Source organism: Vipera ursinii (assembly GCF_947247035.1).
Source record: "Vipera ursinii genome assembly, chromosome: 3".
Taxonomy (NCBI): Eukaryota; Metazoa; Chordata; class Lepidosauria; order Squamata; family Viperidae; genus Vipera; species Vipera ursinii.
The window spans coordinates 120,774,336-120,789,379 of NC_139516.1; the positions used below are offsets into that span (position 1 = coordinate 120,774,336).

The window sequence follows — 15,044 nt, forward strand, 5'->3', positions numbered from 1 at the left end:
TGGGAGACCAGGATGCTTCAATAGCGGCCTTCAGCTCTTCTGCATTGTTCGGTCTCATGTCTCTCATCTTTCTCTTGGCAATGCCCCACAGATTCTCTATGGGGTTCAGGTCAGGAGAGTTTGCTGGTCAATCAAGCACAGTAATCCCATGGTCATTGAACCAGGTTTTGGTGCTTTTGGCAGTGTGGGCAGGTGCCAAGTCCTGCTGGAAAATGAAGTCAGCATCCCCATAAAGCTTGTCTGAGGAAGGAAGCATGAAGTGCTCCAAAATCTCCTGGTAGACAGCTGCGTTGACCTTGGACTTAATGAAGCACAGTGGACCCACACCAGCAGATGACATGGCTCCCCAAATCAACACAGACTGGAAGCTTCACACTGGACTTCAAGCATCTTGCAGTGTGTGCCTCTTTATTCTTCCTCCAGACTCTGGGTCCTTGGTTTCCAAATGAGATGCAAAAGTTGCTCTCATCAGAAAAGAGGACTTTGGACCACTGAGCAACAGACCAGGTCTGTTTTTCTTTAGCCCTGGTAAGATGATTCTGACATTGTTTGTTGTTCAGGAGAGGCTTGACAAGAGGAATACGACATTTGAAGCCCATGTCCAGGATCCGTCTGTGTGTGGTGGCTCTTGACCCACTGATTCCAGCCTCAGTCCACTCCTTGTGAAAGTCCCCAATACTTTTGAATGGCCTTTTCCTGACAATCCTCTCCAGGCTGCAGTCATCTCTGCTGCTTGTGCACCTTTTTCTTCCACACTTTTCCCTTCCACATAACTTTCTATTAATGTGCTTTGATACAGCACTTTGGGAACATCCAACTTCTTTTGCAATTACCTTTTGAGGCTTTCCCTCCTTATGGAGGGTGTCAATGATGGTTTTCTGCACAACTGTCAGGTCAGCAGTCTTCCCTATGATTGTGATTCCTACTGAACCAGACTGAGAGACCATTTAAAGGCTCAGGAACCTTTTGCAGGTGTTATGGCTTAATTAGCTGATTAGAGTGGGACACTTTGAGCCTAGAATATTGCACCTTTTCACAATATTCTAATTTACTGAGATTGTGGATTTGGGGTTTTCATGAGCTGTAAGCCATAATCATCACAATTATGACAAATCACGGCTTGAACTATCTTGCTTTGCATGTAATGAGTCTATCTCATACATTAGTTTCCCCTTTTAAGTTGCATTACTGAAATAAATGAAATTTTGCATATTCTAATTTTTCGAGTTTCACCTGTAAGTCAGCGTTCCTTATTTTCGTTGCTGTGTATCCTCCAGTGAGAGTTGGGCATGGCAGAGGGGACGCAAGGGGCTGCTCCAGTGGCTGCCATGGAAGAGGCAACCGGCTGCAAAGCCCCTTGATGTGGTGGAGGTAGAGGAGGCTCAACCAACAATGAGGCCTAAGGTGCGGACCCTTCCACTGGTGGCATCTGCGGCTGAACCCCAGGAAACTGGTAGCTGGGATCGTGGAGGGGAGTGGAGGCTGAGCCCTGCCCTGGGGCGCAGAGAGCCCAACCGGGGACAGGCAACCTGGGCAAGTGGGGCACTGCAGGAATGGAGGGAGCGGCACCTGACGGATGATGACGGAGAAGACTGGAGCTACTCCACCGCCCCAGGCAGCCAAACCATGGACGTACTAAGGGACAGGTTCGGGGAGGCTGGTTGCCAAGAACCCACTCCTTGGATGGTCACAGACCCCGAGTAAGATGCAGGATGCTGGTCCCTCGCGGGGACCCAGTCGGTACGGTCAGGCCCGTCTCATTTCCAGTTGGCCAGCCCGAGGTTCCGAGGTCCACCCAGCCTGAGTGTGTCCCAAATGAGGGCCCTGAAGCTCAACCCCCAGCGGCCATGGTGCGGAGTGGTCCGGAATCCTGGCCAGGAACGGACAGAGGCCCCAGCCAGCAAACAACATGACCAGCCGGGCGCACTAGGGCCCTGGGTGCACAGGCGGGGCCCTGGGGGCCAGGTGTGGTGTGGGGCCCACCAACTCTGCCGATGACGACGGCCACCCTGATCGCTTGGCTATGTTTCTGGGACAGGTGACAAACCATATGGACAGGTACGCCCAGACCTACCCATCCCAGTGGTCAATGGTGGTGGTTGTTTGCAGGGGGAGGCCGCAGCCTGGGCTGCCGACCTTTTTAGTGAACACGCCCGTAAGCTGGGGGACGTCGGACTCTTCCTAGAGGCCCTACGGGCCCGTTTCAAGGATGTCTCACGAGTACACGCTAAAGCCGACGTGCTGACCCTTCGACAACGGGGCAGACCAGTGGTGGACTACATCGGTGACTTCCATAAGGTAGCCGGGAAACTGCGCTCGTGGCCGGAGCGCCTTCTCATGCACCACTTCAAGGCAGGACTCAACGGGGCTCTTCGTAGGGCATGTGTGGTGCGCAGTGTTCCAGCCCGGTTGCAGGAATGGTTTCGGGTAGCCGTGCAGTTGGACATCGGGCTACAGGACGTACAGGGAAGGCCTGAGACCGTGCCTGGAGGTCGGAGGCCTGCCGAGAGGGCAAGATCGGAGGAGCAGAAACCCGTGCACCAATGCGACCGGCGCTGGAGGCGGTGCTGGCATGGGGGTGCCTTGCTTGCAAGAAAGCAGGAGCGCAGCTGCTGGCCCAGGCCTCCCATATTGCGTGGCAGACAGAACCCGGACTGGCGGAACGGGCCTGTCTGACTGGGAACGCAGTGGTACCAGGGACTGCGGGTGGTGGGGTTCCAGGGGCCTGGGGTCGTGAAGGGAATGTCCTTAGGTGGGAGGTGGTTGCTGTGAATGGTGATGGGGTGTGGGACCGCGGTGTTAGGGTTTGTTGGGCTACGTACCTGGCGGGAGGGGCATGCTGTACCTCGGGGAAAGGCAGGAGCCAAAGGGAAGGGGTGGAGTGTATATAGGGGAAGAGGCGGAAGTTGGTTTGTTTGGGCGGGTGTGGGTGTGTGCACCAGGCAGCTATAACAGTGTTGGATGCAGTGAGCAGCCAACGCTGACTTTGCTCCTGCTTGGATTTGCTGTGTTCCTGCAATAAACACATTTCTTTTGTGGGTCGTCTCCCGTTCCTGTTGTGCGTTCTTCCTGCTTTTCATGGACAGGATTTGACAGAGAGTTTCCAGGAACAACAAAGCCTTATCTATGTCTGGGCTTCGTGCCAAATTTTCTTTAAGCATAAAAAATGGTAATGCCAAAGTTCACCACTAGATATCGCTAACATCCACCTTCCAACTTCTAAGTCCAAACTTATTTCACCAACTTTCCAAATATCTTTTCCAAAAAGAAAGTTAAAAATACTGTTTAGTCCCCAAATTTGTCAAAGCTATGTCTATATATTAAATCCAAATTAATCTTGTGGTTTTCTCTAATTTCCCTCCAAAGAAAGTTATTTACTGCTTCCCTTTTCTTGAGAGAATGGGTCAGAAATACACCCTCTATCATCTGGGGCTATTCTTTGCTTTGGGAATTCTTTTTTCCAGGAAGTTTTAAAATTATATATAGAGGATTACGTTCTCACCCAGTTCCGTGTTGTTCAAAGGTTGCTAATTAGTGCTTATTTTGGGTTGTTGGCCAGTCTTCTGCTGGTTTGAAGGGCTTCTTTGGATCAAACAAAAGGGCCGCTGCCCCTCTGTGATTGATGAGGGTCCCCTTTGTCGCCTCTCCGGGATGACTTTAGACCCTTTTTAGAGTCCCTAGCAGAGTGAAATCAGATGTGGAAAACAGCCGTTTTCCTGCGCCTGTAACGCCGCAACGCCTAACCCAGAAGTCTTGTTTAAACACTGATTCTCTTGGGCAAGAATCCAAAAATAGAAAACGTACATATTACCAGGCTACATGTGAATATAACAGGTGATGTGTTTTATGTATGATGCTTTGTGTGCCTCAACATGTTTTAGCAATGTAGCAGTTGATAAAAGGCCTTGGCTGTTGTCCTGAAATGATTGTATTTCCTTTCCTGCTACTTTTTTCAACAGTGTAACTGCAAGGTTTTTTTACTTTCTTAGTGGTCTTTATAATACCCGTGCTTCCCATATTTCCTCACAAACTACTTAAAAAGGAAAGACACACTTTGTTGGGTATGAACAATCTCAGTTATACATAGGCAAGATTCTGATAAAATATCCATTACTAAAACCGTACTTCTGGTCTACTCACTTTGCTGGATAATGAGTCTTGATAGCTTTTTGTTAAGCTTATTCCTAAACTTCTTTTGAATACATAATTTACCGCATGTGCAGCAGAGGAATAACTCTTTCATTTGTCAGTTAATTACTAGTAAATGTGCTTTGAGTTACATTACAATTTCTTGTATTTTCAACCTTAGAAATCAGAATCACTACATGGATGCATGGAAAAGTTCAGAATAAATTGTATACATCTGTGAATCTCTAAATGAAGAGAAGCCAACAAAAGAATTATGTTGTACAATTTAAACATAGGATCTTTCTGCAAATCTGAGTACACACTATGCATATGCAATTGTTTTTTTTAAAGTGAATATGGCAGATACATAACTGAATACCCTTTCCACTAGAATTTTGAGCACCTTTGCTAGAAGTAACAGTTTCCAGGATTACTTTTTTCCTCACTCTTCTTGCATAATATCAGAATATTAGAAATATTCTTAGGTCCATCTGTATGCAAATGTTTATTTCAAGTCTGAGAACAATGAAGGCCATTCCAAAACCATTAACTTTTACAAGGACCATGGTTAATTTGGGTGTATTTTTAGGACAGTTCTGCATCTGACAGATCTGACATCTGAAAGTGTCCCAACATTATGCACAGAAAGTGTGTGCATTCAAAATTCAACTTCTCTTCACTATTTCATTGCAATATATAATTTGATTAGGCATACATAAACCTTTGCATGCAACTGCACATATTGCATGTCAGTAATTTCTACTTAAGTGATGAAAGTTTTTCTGCTAATGTGCCAATTTAGTATACAGTTCAGGAGAAGGATAATACTAAAATATACTTGCAGTCAATGATAGATCTATATCATTCAGCAAACCTTACATATCTGTCACAAATAGCTTATCATACACATGGAGGCTGGCAACATATTGCATGCAGGCACAATTTAATCTAAAAAAATAACAAAATTCTTCCAAGAGCAAGGAGATATCACAAAACAATATAGCTAAACATTTTTAACATTAAAGATCATATGTTGTCAGTTTCTGGTGCTTGCGTTTTATGATGGAACTCAATAGCCAGGGAAAATTGCATACACCAGTGAATACCAAAGTCACCAATTACAGTTCTATGTTACTCTTACTAATGAAGTAACAGAGGTACAAATACCACTGTTCCTGAAGCAGTACCTTTTTCAGCCTGATGAAACCTCATTTTGCGCAACTTTTATCACAGGATCTCTCATTGAGTTAGATCAGCATCAGATATGCTGACTCAGGAATTCTGGGAGTTGAAGTCCATGAGTCATAAAAGAGCCGAGGTTGCCTACCCCTGAGTTAGATGAATATATCAAGCATATCAATTTACAATATATGACCTTTACTATTCCCCCCGAAAGGGCATAATCATAATTGTCAAAATTAAATGCAAGATGCTACAGTTAAAAAATATTGATCCCCCTCTGCATATACCAACTACTTCTTACATACAGACCGTTCATACAAAGAAATGCCTATGACACCATTTCCCACCCTTCAGGAAAAATAGAAGAGATGGGGCTTAGTAATTTCATCGGGAAGAAAACTGTGGAACTAGATTTGCAATGAGATGACACAAAGAAAAGACAAAGGAGGAAAGAAAAGACAAGCTGCTGTGCTCTTACGGGAAGACTGAAATCTAATAGGAAAGCTGACCCTCTCGAGCAGGAGTCAATTTTCAAAGGCATTCATATACAGCTGCATGTCACAGTCATCTATACCTCCTGTTCACTTTGCTCGTTTCCAGTAATGTCTTCTAAGTGATGCAAAACAACTCTCAATTTAAAGGTAAGCATCAAACAATTAAAAATATTTAGATTAATTGCATATTACTTTAGCACTGTACTATTCCGACACCTTTGTATGAATTAAAGCACTTAGGAGATGCTAAGTGGCATCGACAAGGAATGGTTTCCAGTGATCTCACTGCACGCATAGGATGATGCCATTATTGGTTGTGCATGTGTATCTTGCCACCATCTTTGTTCCACCACAGCGCAATCTCAGCTTAGGACAGGGCTTGAACAGAAGCATAGTTCGGAAGATTTCAATGTGGAAATACCTATATGGCATTCTTCTTGTTGCCCTGTTATTAGGCAACGTATCCTTGAGGACTTACATTAATGAATAGGTACTATATATAATTTGAAGTTGTAATTTATATTTGTAGTTTGCATTGTCTCCACATTATATACATTCATTTAAAAACATTTTCACATTGCTCTATATGCTTTATCACCCGTCCGTTATTTTCCTCTGTATCCCCACTTCATTTGATGAATCACCTCTATATAATGGGCCATTATTAAGAAATCTAACTAGTATCTATGTGATGCTTATTAAATCTTTCAGATTAGACTGCTATTGTTCTTTCACAACAGCTACCAATGCAGGTCTTAAAGTACGGCTATGCAATTTATAGCCAACCTTTGATACTAAAGCTACAGTGCCCGGTTCTTTCCCTTCTGTGGGGACATGAAATAATGCTTCATGTTCATAAGGATCAAATTTGGCTCCGAGAGGATTCAATTTCACCAATCCATGTTTTTTAAACACTTTCTGTATTTGAACTTCAGTCATGGCAAGACCTTCATAAAGATTTTTCAAATGGGGGTTTTCATCTTTTAGTTCTTCTTTGGGAACCGACTCGGTTGCTTTTTCCAGAACATCAGCAACTTCCAGTAAGTCCTTGCAGAAACTCTGAATTCCTAAAGTGCAAAACCATAGTAAAATTATAATCAATCCTTAAAATATAGATGAATATTTCAACATGTAAAAATGGCATTTGAAAATGTATTTTCGCTACATTTTGATTTTACTATAATAAATTGAAGCTGAGAATCAGCTACATCCAGAATGAATCATGATCATGCTGCACATCAGAACAAGTTATCATAACTATATTCATTTCAGTGGGACTACAGTATGACTTTTTAAATGTAGATCCAATCAATGGATATTTTTTAAAACAACTAAATTTATAACCAATGATTACCAATTACCAATACTTTTAAGTCTTTCTAGACTCAGCACCAAATTATAACAGAGCTTCTATATGGTAAAATAGCTGCACTCTACTTTTTCCTCTGTAGAATAGCAGGTGATGTGTGCTAAAGGTTATTAGGCAAATGTAGTTTCTCATTGCAGATGCCAGTCTTTATTTTCTGAAATTATTTTCTAGGGCCGTGGTGGCGAACCTATGGCACGTGTGCCACAGGTGGCACGCAGAGCCCTCTCTATGGGCACCATCACCCCAGTCCTATGCCTTCAGCTGGGTTTTATAAAACCTTTTTGCTTTAGGCCTTCGCTGCTGTGTGCAAAAAAAAAAAGTTCAATCAACCAATTTCAACTTCTCACAGAAAAAAAAGATCTTGCAAAGTTGGAATTGATTGAACTTTTTAGTCCCACCCAGTCTGCCGTTACCACCGCAGCCACGCCCACCCAATGGGCCACGCCCACCAGCACCCAACGATACATCAGTGGGTTTTGGGTTGCAGTTCGGGCACTCAGCCTCTAAAAGGTTCTCCATCACTGTCCTAGGGGTTTTTTTTTTCCAAATAAAGAATCCAGTCCTCATATCTTTTTGTTTCCAATTCTTACCAAGCCCCCCCACCCCAAAAAGAAAATCAAGCACTGATAACAACAGTCCCAGCAGAAAACTAAATAGTTTTAATCAATGACCACTACATGAATAAAAAAAAACACTAGTAACTATGGTGTATTTTATAACTATAATTGGTTGGCTTGTACAATATACGATACCATGGACCATCGTTAACAATTTACAATAACTGAGTACACACATTGAGCCAAGAGCATTCAATTGATATATGGATAAACCTAGTCAAAATCTGTATGTTCGGGCTTGCACCTGCATTCTAATTCCAATAAGCAAAATGTGAATGTACCATATAATTTTGTCTCTTCTACCAATTTCTGAGTTCTCTGCCGCAGATTCTCTGCATCTGCCAGGGCACGTTTATATTTATCCTAGAACAAAAAAAGAAGTGTAACAACATAAGATGAAATATAAAGTCAGTCAAATTATAGAACTCCCCTCATTCCATCCCCATTTATATCCATATAACTTTTCGAGTGAGGTTTTTAATTGTACTTTATTCTGATTATTTTGGAAGTCCCAAATATGTGTTACTATAGGTTCAGAAGACATGCTAAACTTTCAACCCTAGTTAATGAATCCCAAGCAATGGAGGATAGATAGAAATGCATACATTCTCATTAATCCTTTGTTGTGACTTAGGATGTAGTGTGAACACTGTCAGTGAGGTATATCAATCATACCTGGCTAAAAATATAAACCTACTATTGCAGCAATTTGTACGTTAAATGGGATGGGAGTGACATAATAAATCGCTTCTTATATTGCACAGAATAATGTGGCTTTGTTTTGCACACACCAAGTTATGGTTTACGGCCAATTTTGACTTTATGGTTGATCTATTTGTTTATGGTTGATTTGATTTAACAAGTGAGTTACAAACCATCATCACTTAGCATAATATAGGTAATCCTCAATTTATGTTGGCAACTGTGACTAGAACTCCTACAATTCCTACATTCCCAGTTGCTGCTGTTAAATGAATCCTATGATTGTTAGGTAATGCAACATCCTGCCACCTTCCCACAAGCTGGGAGGAAATTGTGATCCCAGGCAACTCACAAGCAGGTAAGTGGCTGCTGCCTGGTGGGAAAGGGCACAAAGGAATGCAGAGGAGGTACACAGTGAGGCTGGGGAGGGTGCCTAGGGATGCAGGAAAGGCTGAGAGAAGGTGCAGGTCAGGGAGGGTGCATGAAGGTGTGGGTTGGGATGGTGTGCAGGGGTAGCATGGCAAGGGTCTAGTGCACAGGTCTGCAACTTGCGGCTCTTTCAGCCGTCTCTCCCAGTCCTCTTGACATGTACAGTCCAAAAAAAAAAGTGGGACTAAAAAAGTTCAACCAATCAATTCAAATATGCAGGGTAGGTGCATATCTCGCCTTGTCTCCACTCTTCAGTCAAACTCTGTTCTGCGCATGTGCTCATGTATGCGCATGTGCACACATTTTTTGTGGCTCCCAGTTTTTCCTTTTGTGAGGTTCCGAGTGGCTCTTTCACTGTTTCAGGTTGCTGATCCCTGGTCTAGTGGATGCATGAGGCTAAAGGGGCAATGTGAGGGCCGGGGAGAGTGCAAAGGGATGCATGATGTGAGAAAGGTGCAGTGTGGGTTGGGGAATGTGTGAGTGAGACACAATGGAAGTTTGGGAGGGTGCAAAGGAACTGTGGCAAGGATTGGAGAAAAATACACGAGAGGTGTGGTACAGTTGAGCAGGACGTGCAGGAATGCATAGGTGGCCAGTGTGTTCCAAGCACAGAAAGGTTAATGGAGGGTACACAGATGGAGACTTATTCGAGTGACTAGCGATATTCCCTCTTAACTTGCCCACTTATTTTCTTGGAAAGCCGGCAAGAAAGATTGCAAATGGTGGTCACATGATTGCAGGGTGCTGCAACTGGTTGTATCAGCTGGCTGCCATAGGCTCAGAGTGTGATCACATGACTGTGGGGGTGCTGGAATGGCTGGAACTCTGAGAACCAGTCATAACCACCATTCCTTCAGCATCATCGTAACTTCAATTGCTGAATAAATGGCTGAAAGTCAAGGACTAGCTGTGTAAGAACTCACTCTAACTGCAGAGACAGGCAGTCATCAGTTAATGACCATAATTTGGACCAGGAACTATGTTGCTAAGTGATTTTAAGAATCACAAATTTTAGTTTGCACTACAACTAATCATTAATTAAAATTCTTATTCACATAAACTAAAAATTCCACTTGTTCCAGATGTGATCCTGTTGCCGAAGGTTGCTTAGCAGATTGTCCAGGAACTCCTATATGTCCTTTCTTTAAAACTGGAAACAATGGGAAACACCTTTCTATGGCATTGGAATTAGTTTTTAACCATGATACAGAGAATCCTCAACTTGACACCATTTGTTTAACAACCATTCACTTACAACGGCATTGGAAACAATGACTTATGACTAGTCTTCAAACTTATGATTATATAGCATTGCTACAGTCACAATCAAAATTTAGGCACTTGGCAACCAGCATGTATTTATGACAGTTGCAGCATCCTGGGGTTTCATGATCACTGTTTCTGATGTTCCCAGAGGGTTATGACAAGCAAAGTTAATGGCGGAAACTGGGTTTTTTTAAAAAAGCATGATTTGCTTAATGACTGTGATAAAATTGTAAATTCAGGTGCAACTCACTTAATGATTGCATCATTTAGCAACAGAAGTTCCAGTCCCAATTGTGGTGGTAAGTTGAGGCCTACCTATAAAGCATTAAACCAGGGGTCTTCAAAATTGGCCCTTTTATGACTTGTGGACTTGAATTTCCAGAATTCCTCAGCCAGGCATGCTGGTTGAGGAATTCTGAGGGTTGAAGTCCACAAATCAGAAAAGGGCCAAGTTTGAAGACCCCTGCATTAAACTGTCTTCCAGAACTCTGATTTTTCACTTGACTCTGCGGTCCCTAACCTTTTGGGCACTAGGGACTGGTTGCAACCTAACCCTAACCCCTTCCTCCATCACCACTCCATGCGTGTCCCTCCCAAAGCTGTGCATTCAGTAGAAGAGGACCATCCCAGATAGAAAACCACCCACCATAAACAATGAGTTTGCTTAACAACCATGTTCACTTAACCACTGTAAAGACTTGTAAAATCAGGTCACATGATCCACTTTATGACCGTCATGACTTATGATTGTAATTGCTAGGCTCAATTATGGTCTTAAACTATACGCATACATCTCTATCATACCTGTTTTTTAGTATTTTATTTTTTTAAAAAAAAAAAGCAGGCATGATCCAGTGTCAACTTTTAGTAACATCCTTATTACATTATTACAGAATGAGAGTGTTGAAAGGGACTTTGGAGGTCTTCTAGTCCAACCCCCTGCTTAAGCAGGTGACCTACTTCCAAGAATGATTCTAGTCCTCACAGGCAATCTTCCATAATAAAACTGAGATTGCAGACTGACATTTGGGAATCTGTTCAGCTGCCCCAAAGTAGACCAAAATGATATTGAAGGGAATGGAGGCAGAGAGTAATATCACCAGTTTATTTTTTGTTAAGCAACCATTCTGTGGCTGGTTGGCTATGCCCACCCAGTGTTAGCTTTAAAAAATGAGCACACCCTATGACATGTGGTTCAGTTCCATTAAGATTCAAAACAATTATTGTTTTCCCTACAATACATAAATATTCTTACAGTTATTTCCTTTAATTGCTCTTCCAGTTTAGTCTTTTCCTTGGTTAATATATTTGCATCAGAGCAAGAATCAGATTTTTGTTCACTGTGCCTTTGGCTTTGTTCTTCTTCCAAATTTGGTCCAGTGCTTTTTTCCTGGGTCATTGTGCAAAGCAGCTGAGTAGACCTAAACCAACATCAGAAAAAATTAGGAATATGAGTGCACACAAATCCAAAGTATTTTAGAGCAAGAAAAAAGATGCTTTCTATTAGAAAAACTGGCAATATGCCGCTTAACACTCTGATCCCAAACCACTTAATGTGTGTGTTGTTTTTTTTTGCCAATGGCATACAAATTAAGTCTCTCCGGGAGATCACTTATCCTTGTATTAAAATTAGTACTTCCATCATCGTCATCGCTTTTTTTCTTGCAGGTACAGGGTCCGCTTTTTGGATCAACAAGTGCCCTCTTGTGCAATCAAACAGTTGTCCTTTATTTGACATAACAATTCTCATCTACTTCTCCAATTATTAAAATAAAATAAAAAATAATGACATTAAACCTGTTGTCACATCATCTACAAAAGCACTTTTCTATGATAAGTTTACCATGACCACTGTAGACCCCAACATGATTCTAGAAGCTTTTATTCTAGTCCTACACCCATCATTCTATTTCAAAAGGTTATTCCATCCCAGGGACCTGAACAGTTCTATTATTCAAATTCCATGCCTATTTTAGCAAAAGTGAACATTATTCCAGCCTGCTTACAGTCTTTCATTAGTACTATCCAGTTTTTTTTTATATGACCTACTTTAAGAGGCTTTTAAAAATAAGAAAACAGGAAGAATGGTTTTAGCTTTGGGTATATTAACATAACGTTAAAACAAACAAGAATTTAATCCTTAAAATAATATATATATCAGGCAATATTTTATTTCAATCCAATCCTTGGCCCATTCCATCTTCTTTCACAGTTATTTTATTTACTACAGTACCGTCCCAGATACCAACAGTCATTCTGAGTGACCATTATATACTGTGGACATTTAGGTCCTTTCACTATGACCAAGCAAACTGCTATTTAATTTCCTGCTTTACCTACAATCCGGGATTTTAAAAACCTAATTTTTCCTATTTTGGGGCAGTAAAATTGTCATGAGGTAAAATTGAAGGGAAAAAAAAGAGGAGTGCAAGGAGAAAGAAGTAATCCATAAGACTGGTTTGCCTTAACAACCTTTTGCTTGTCTTTTGCAGCTCTTAGTTTTGAAGAGATTTAGTAAACAGCATTTGCCTGATACACACAAGCTTTTCAAAAAAAAATTTTTTAAAAAAAGATATTCCCTCGAAGCACCGCTGAGAAAATCCGAAAAGCAAAACCAGGGAAGGTCGTATCATCTCTCCCACCTTCGCAAGAAGAAAGCGGCCCAGCTCTACACCCAGGTTTCGTCACTTGCAGGACAGGCCTTTCCACCCGGCCAACCTCCCTTCCTGCCGGTTCTCTCGGCACAGCACTTTCCCAACTCCTCCAAGCGTCTGATTTGGTTGGAAGCCGTCCCTGCGCTACACGCCACTCTGGGGAGACTGGCTACCTCGCCTTCCTAAAGAGCGAGAGGCCCTGCTCGAAAAGATATATATATATATATATATATATATATATATATATATATATATATATATATATATATATATATATATATATATATATATATATATATATATATATATATATATATATATATATATATATATATATATATATATATATATATATATATGTATATATATTCGCCTGAGGTTTCCCAGCCGTGCTCCTCTCCCAGGAAAAAAAAAAGAGAAGCGCCGCCTCCATCTTCTCCCTCTTACCGCCGCGAAGCCCCGGACAAGAGAAAAGCCGCTCGCCCCGCCAGCCGCCTCGCGCCGAACACCACAACCGCCGCCATGCCGCCACCTGGGTCCCTTCCGCTTAACTTCCAACGGAAACTGATCCCGACAAATCAGAGGGCGCGCCTGTCGTACTTGGCGGCTCACTTAGCCAATTAGGAACGCCCTTGGTACCACGTGCCATGAAGAGCGCTCTCTCTCGCTCTCTCTCTCTCGTTTTCCGCCGCTTAAGCGGGGTCGGTCTCCGATTTTAAGGAGATGAAGTATAAAGTGCTTTATCGGCGGAGGCACGGTTGCTTGGCAACTCATGTTTCCCTACGAATTAAGAAAATGTCAGTTGTTCCGCAACGTACACAAGTCAAATTTAACCGAAGGATACTTTAGGTGTCTGGGTTTCTTTTTTAAAAAAATGTGTGAGCGTGTGGCTTCGAATCGGTGGTGACTCCTGGCGACTACCTGGACAAGGGGTAGGCAACCTTGGCTCTTTTATGACTCGTGGACTTCAACTCCCAGAATTCCTGAGCCAGCCATGCTGAGGGAAAAGGGAGAGGTTTTCATGCTGAGCCATGCTGGCTCAGGAATTCTGGGAGTTGAAGTCCACGAGTCATAAAAGAGCCAAGGTTGCCTGACCTGGACTAATCCTTACAGTTTTCTTGGCAAGATTTCGTAAGCGATTTGCCACTGCCGCCTTCTTAGGGGGGTGAGAGAACGGAGCGACTGAACGAAGGTCACCCGGCTGGCTTTGCAGCTAAAGCGGAACTAGAACTCTCCGTCTTCCGGTTTCTACCCTGGTGCCTTAACGACGCCGAATTTGGCTTTCTTCTACCGAACTGGCTCTCTGCCCGGGTTTCTAAACTTAACTTAAAACAGGGGTCTTCAAACTTGGCCCTTTTATGACTTGTGGACTTCAACTCCCAGAATTCCTTAGCCAGGCACTCTGGCTGAGGAATTCTGGGAGTTGAAGTCCACAAGTCATAAAAGGGCCAAGTCTGAAGACCCCTGACCAGTGCTTTTTTTCTAAAAAAAAAAAAAAAAAGGTGCTGGAACTCTCATCTTGGCGGGCGCAGGAGGCGGGGGTGGGGGCCCAGTGCTGCTGCAGTCACAGGTGCGAAGGGTGTTGGCGGCAGGCTCCCCTCCCTGGGGCCGCGGCTGGTGCTGTGGGAGCAGCAGAGCCCACTCTATATGGCGGGCCTGCGCAATGCGGGCAGCGGAGGCAGTGTGGGCCAGGCGATGTTTTAATCTTATGATTTTTAAAATATATTTTTTCTATTGTAAGTTTCCCCAAACCTCGCCATGTGGATTGCATACAAATATTATATAATTGGTAAATAAAGGGAGAATATATGTTAAATATACATCAAATGATAGTATGCTTCCCTACAAAGTCAATTCTTGCTCAATGACAGACCAAGGAGTTAACTCGGAAAGGCAAGAGGAAAATCTAGAAGAGGTCCGTGCAGCTCTTCAACGTCTTCATCAACGATTTGGATGAGGGGATAGATGGGGAACTCATCAAATTTGCAGACCACACCAAGCTGGCAGGAATAGCCAACACTCCAGAAGATAGGCTTAAGATACAGGAGGATCTGGACAGACTTGAACACTGGGCACTATCTAACAAAATGAAATTCAATTGTGAAAAAAGTAAGGTTCTACATTTAGGCAGGAAAAATCAAATGCACAGGTATAGTATAGGTGGTACCTTGCTCAATAGTAGCAACTGTGAGAGAGATCTCGG

General features: G+C 42.8%; 1 protein-coding gene across 1 annotated transcript; it reads right to left on the reverse strand.

Annotated features, from left to right (window-relative positions):
- Positions 1-5,051: 5,051 nt before the first annotated feature.
- GRPEL1 (GrpE like 1, mitochondrial) lies at positions 5,052-13,383 on the reverse strand. Its single transcript, XM_083358090.1, has 4 exons — positions 13,289-13,383; positions 11,443-11,608; positions 8,072-8,153; positions 5,052-6,871 (listed from the first exon to the last, which is right to left on the reverse strand). Exons 1-4 carry the CDS (start codon positions 13,363-13,365, stop codon positions 6,525-6,527), a joined length of 672 nt encoding a protein of 223 aa, XP_083214216.1. The 5' UTR covers positions 13,366-13,383; the 3' UTR covers positions 5,052-6,524.
- Positions 13,384-15,044: the final 1,661 nt, after the last annotated feature.